This window comes from Citrus clementina, unplaced genomic scaffold (assembly GCF_000493195.1).
Source record: "Citrus clementina cultivar Clemenules unplaced genomic scaffold, Citrus_clementina_v1.0 scaffold_8, whole genome shotgun sequence".
NCBI lineage: Eukaryota > Viridiplantae > Streptophyta > Magnoliopsida > Sapindales > Rutaceae > Citrus > Citrus x clementina.
Genome location: NW_006262022.1, coordinates 12,663,371 through 12,666,809, shown reverse-complemented (window position 1 = coordinate 12,666,809; position 3,439 = coordinate 12,663,371). Strand labels below are relative to the sequence as shown.

General features: G+C 30.4%; 1 protein-coding gene across 1 annotated transcript in view; it reads left to right on the top strand.

The window, feature by feature from the left end:
• LOC18033698 (ABC transporter G family member 11) overlaps positions 1-1,880 on the top strand; it is a 12,491-nt gene extending 10,611 nt beyond the window's left edge. Inside the window, exon 8 of the mRNA XM_024179799.1 lies at positions 1,212-1,880. Within this exon, the coding sequence (XP_024035567.1) occupies positions 1,212-1,880 (669 nt within the window). The remainder of the gene's footprint in view (positions 1-1,211) is intronic.
• Positions 1,881-3,439: the final 1,559 nt, after the last annotated feature.

Here is a 3,439-nt window from a genome sequence, read left to right as displayed (position 1 = left end):
GCGGACTAAGAAATAGTTATTTTCCAAATCGATAACAGAGAAATCTGAAGTTGAATTCCATAACAATCCCAATCGGTTACAAAGGGCGCTATAGCCAATAGATCGCCCAAGTAATTTAACCACCACCATATATTGCCATGGCCTGATCAGTTGGCATATTAACCCTAAAATCCAAGTCACCATCACCAGTAATTAGATCTTTTGCAACCGTTGAATGAGATTCCATTAGTTTGTCCATGAAGGAGAGGGTGACTGGATTATCTGTGTCAGCACCTTGGGACCGAAATCTGACTTTCTTGGTTGAACGGTCATCCTTCAGAGGCGGGGGCTCGGCTTTTCCAAAGTCCATTCAATGTTAAAAAAAGAAATGCAAGAGACCCATATTAAGTAACATATTAGTAGCAATGGTTTTTTCTTGGAAAATGTGCGCGTACCTGAAGCTCATAGTGGACAAAATTTCCTAACGAGATCTTCGAGTAGGAATAAGTTCGGCAAGGAATCACCAAGATCGTAGTGATCTAAGCAATAATAATGTTAAGCCATTGCCTAACGTAACATTTTTTGGGCGAGTGGTTTCTATACTAAATCTAAGATTTTATTTCTAACTGTCACACAAAAATTTTTTATTAATCAATTTGTTTCAATTCTAGCCCACTAGAGATTACATCACTTTAAAATTGGGTTCTTTTAACCTATGCTAAGTCTTGTCCTTCTTTTCCCTTAAAGTGTTAAAGAATTTTCTTTAACATTATTGTCGATTCTCAATTCTTACCATTTATAGATTTATATTTGAATTCTAGTCAATTTAGATTATCTCAATTTTATGAGATTTAAACTTCATATCAACATAACATTACGATTATATCCTTTCTAATTGAGGATTGTCTCAATCTTATGACATCTACACCTCATATCAACGAAAAGTTAAAATTATATTCTTTCACAAGAAATTTAAAGGCGAAACTATGTAGAGAGATGGAGTCTAAAGCCAAAACTTTGGGGGAGGGAGGATGCATTTTTTAACCTTTGTACCTCTTACTAGTTCCTAATTTTTTTTTTATAGCCTACTTAAGGTTTATAGTTTCTCGATTACGGTCATTGTCTTAAGTCCTTTCGATTTCACTGATTTTATGTTATGGAATATTTAATATGGGTTTTGCATTATGACCCCCGCTGTAGGCCTCTTAACTATTTTGTACATAAATATACAGGTGTTCGAACGAGAAAGACTAAACGGGCACTATGGTGCCACAGCATTTGTAGTTGGCAACTCATTCTCAGCAGTGCCATACTTAATAATCATTTCATTGGTCCCTGGAGCGATAGTTTATTACCTTCCAGGACTTCACAAAGGATACCAACACTTCTTTTACTTTGTTTTGCTATTATTTGCATGCATGATGCTGGTTGAGAGTCTAATGATGATCGTTGCCAGCTTGGTGCCCAATTATCTATTGGGTATAATAACAGGTTCTGGAATTCAAGGGATGATGATTTTAGGGGGTGGATTCTTTCAATTGCCGAACGATATTCCCAAAATATTCTGGAAATACCCATTATATTATATTGTTTTCCATAAATATGCGTACCAAGGAATGTTCAAGAATGAGTTTGAAGGTCTGAAATTTGATAACAATCAAGATGGAGAACAGATATTGAGAGATACATGGCAATTAGAATTGGGATATTCTAAGTGGGTTGATCTCGCTATTTTGTTTGGCATGGTGGTTGTTTATCGACTTGTGTTCTTGGGAATCATCAAGGCAACTGAAAAATTGAAGCCCGTGGTTAAAGCTTTTATGGCTGTGCCTCCAAAGCCAACAACACAAATCATCGAAAATCTGGAGGCTGTAGCATATTTACCAGAAGTGAAAGTGTGAAGAACGATTGGTTCATTTTTATTTTTGTCATTGGCTGTGTTACAGATAATGATTAATCTGCCAAATACGGGAAATTGAGAGCAATTAAAGCTTCATTTTGGTGACTTTTGGTGACTTGGGGTAGTATATATTCTTATAATCTTATTCTGAAAATTCATGTACCTAACATAAATTTTTGGGGTAATTTTGACATTAATTTAAACTTTAATTTAAATTTTGAAGAATATCCCAAAAAATATTTGATTTTACTTACTTTTAGTGTTGAAATGGGCTCATCGGTGGAGTGCATATACATTTTAGTTAGGTGTAATGTATTTTAAAATTTATATCTCTGATCACAATGTGCCATAAGGCAGAAAAATGAGAAGCCCGCTGGTTGGTTCACATTGGTTCTAGTTGAATAGTGTTAAAATAGTCATTTTGGATTTTTGACACTAAGAGTGCATTTGACACACTGTATTATACTATATAATGTTTGGTGTTACACTATGATATCTTAATTTTTAATTATATCATATTTGGTGTTGCACTATATTGTATTAATTTTTTTGTAATTAATTTAATTTATATATTTAGAAAATAATGTTTAACAAATACTTAGAAAAATACTAAATGTAGAAGTCTTAAATTTTAGAAATTTAACAATTTTTTTAGTGTAAATATTAAAAAAATCACAATTTTGCATAAAGATCAAAGCTTATAGCCTTAAATTTTTAGAAGTATAGCATTTATTTTTCAGTATTTTCTAAATATATTACCTATAAAATAAAGATCGAAACAAATAATTTAATCAAATAACCTCTAAATAATATAATAACATAAATAAATAGTTAAACCCTATAAGATTAGTTCAAAACTCATTTTTAGGACGATAGAATAAAAGTTTATACATACGACAAGATAATCATATTATAATATTGTAATACAATTGTTATAACATATTCACTACCAAAATGAATTATGCTAAATAATCCAAGTTAGAGTTATCTAGTATATCAAATAATATTATCTATATTATTATTAATTTTAAATTAAAATTAATCAAATTTATTCATATTTAAATAATTATTTAGTTATATTAAATTATTTAAAAAGAATTAATTCTTATATATTAATTATTGTAATATAATTGAATAATGTGATGTTATATTATATTGTTATATACTATTAAGTATTTATTATTAGTTATATTAAATTATAAATTTATCAATAAATTACAATGTAAAAATAAAAATAAAAATAAAAATTAATATTATATAACGTTATATTAAATTTAAAAAATTATATTTACTTTTTCTTCTTTTTCTTCTTCCTCCTCCTCCTCCTCTTCTTCTTCTTCTTCTTCTTCTTATTCCTCTTCCTCTTCTTCTCCTTCTCATTTTTCTTCTTCTCCTCTTCTTCCTTCTTCTCCCTTCTCCTCCTTCTCACTTCTCCTCCTTCTTTTTCATCCTCCTCCTCTCCTCCTTATTCTTCATCTTCTTCATTAAACTCTCACCAACATGAGGTGATCAGGAAAAAAAAGCATCATGCATGCAGTTTAAACATACTAAAAAAAAAGA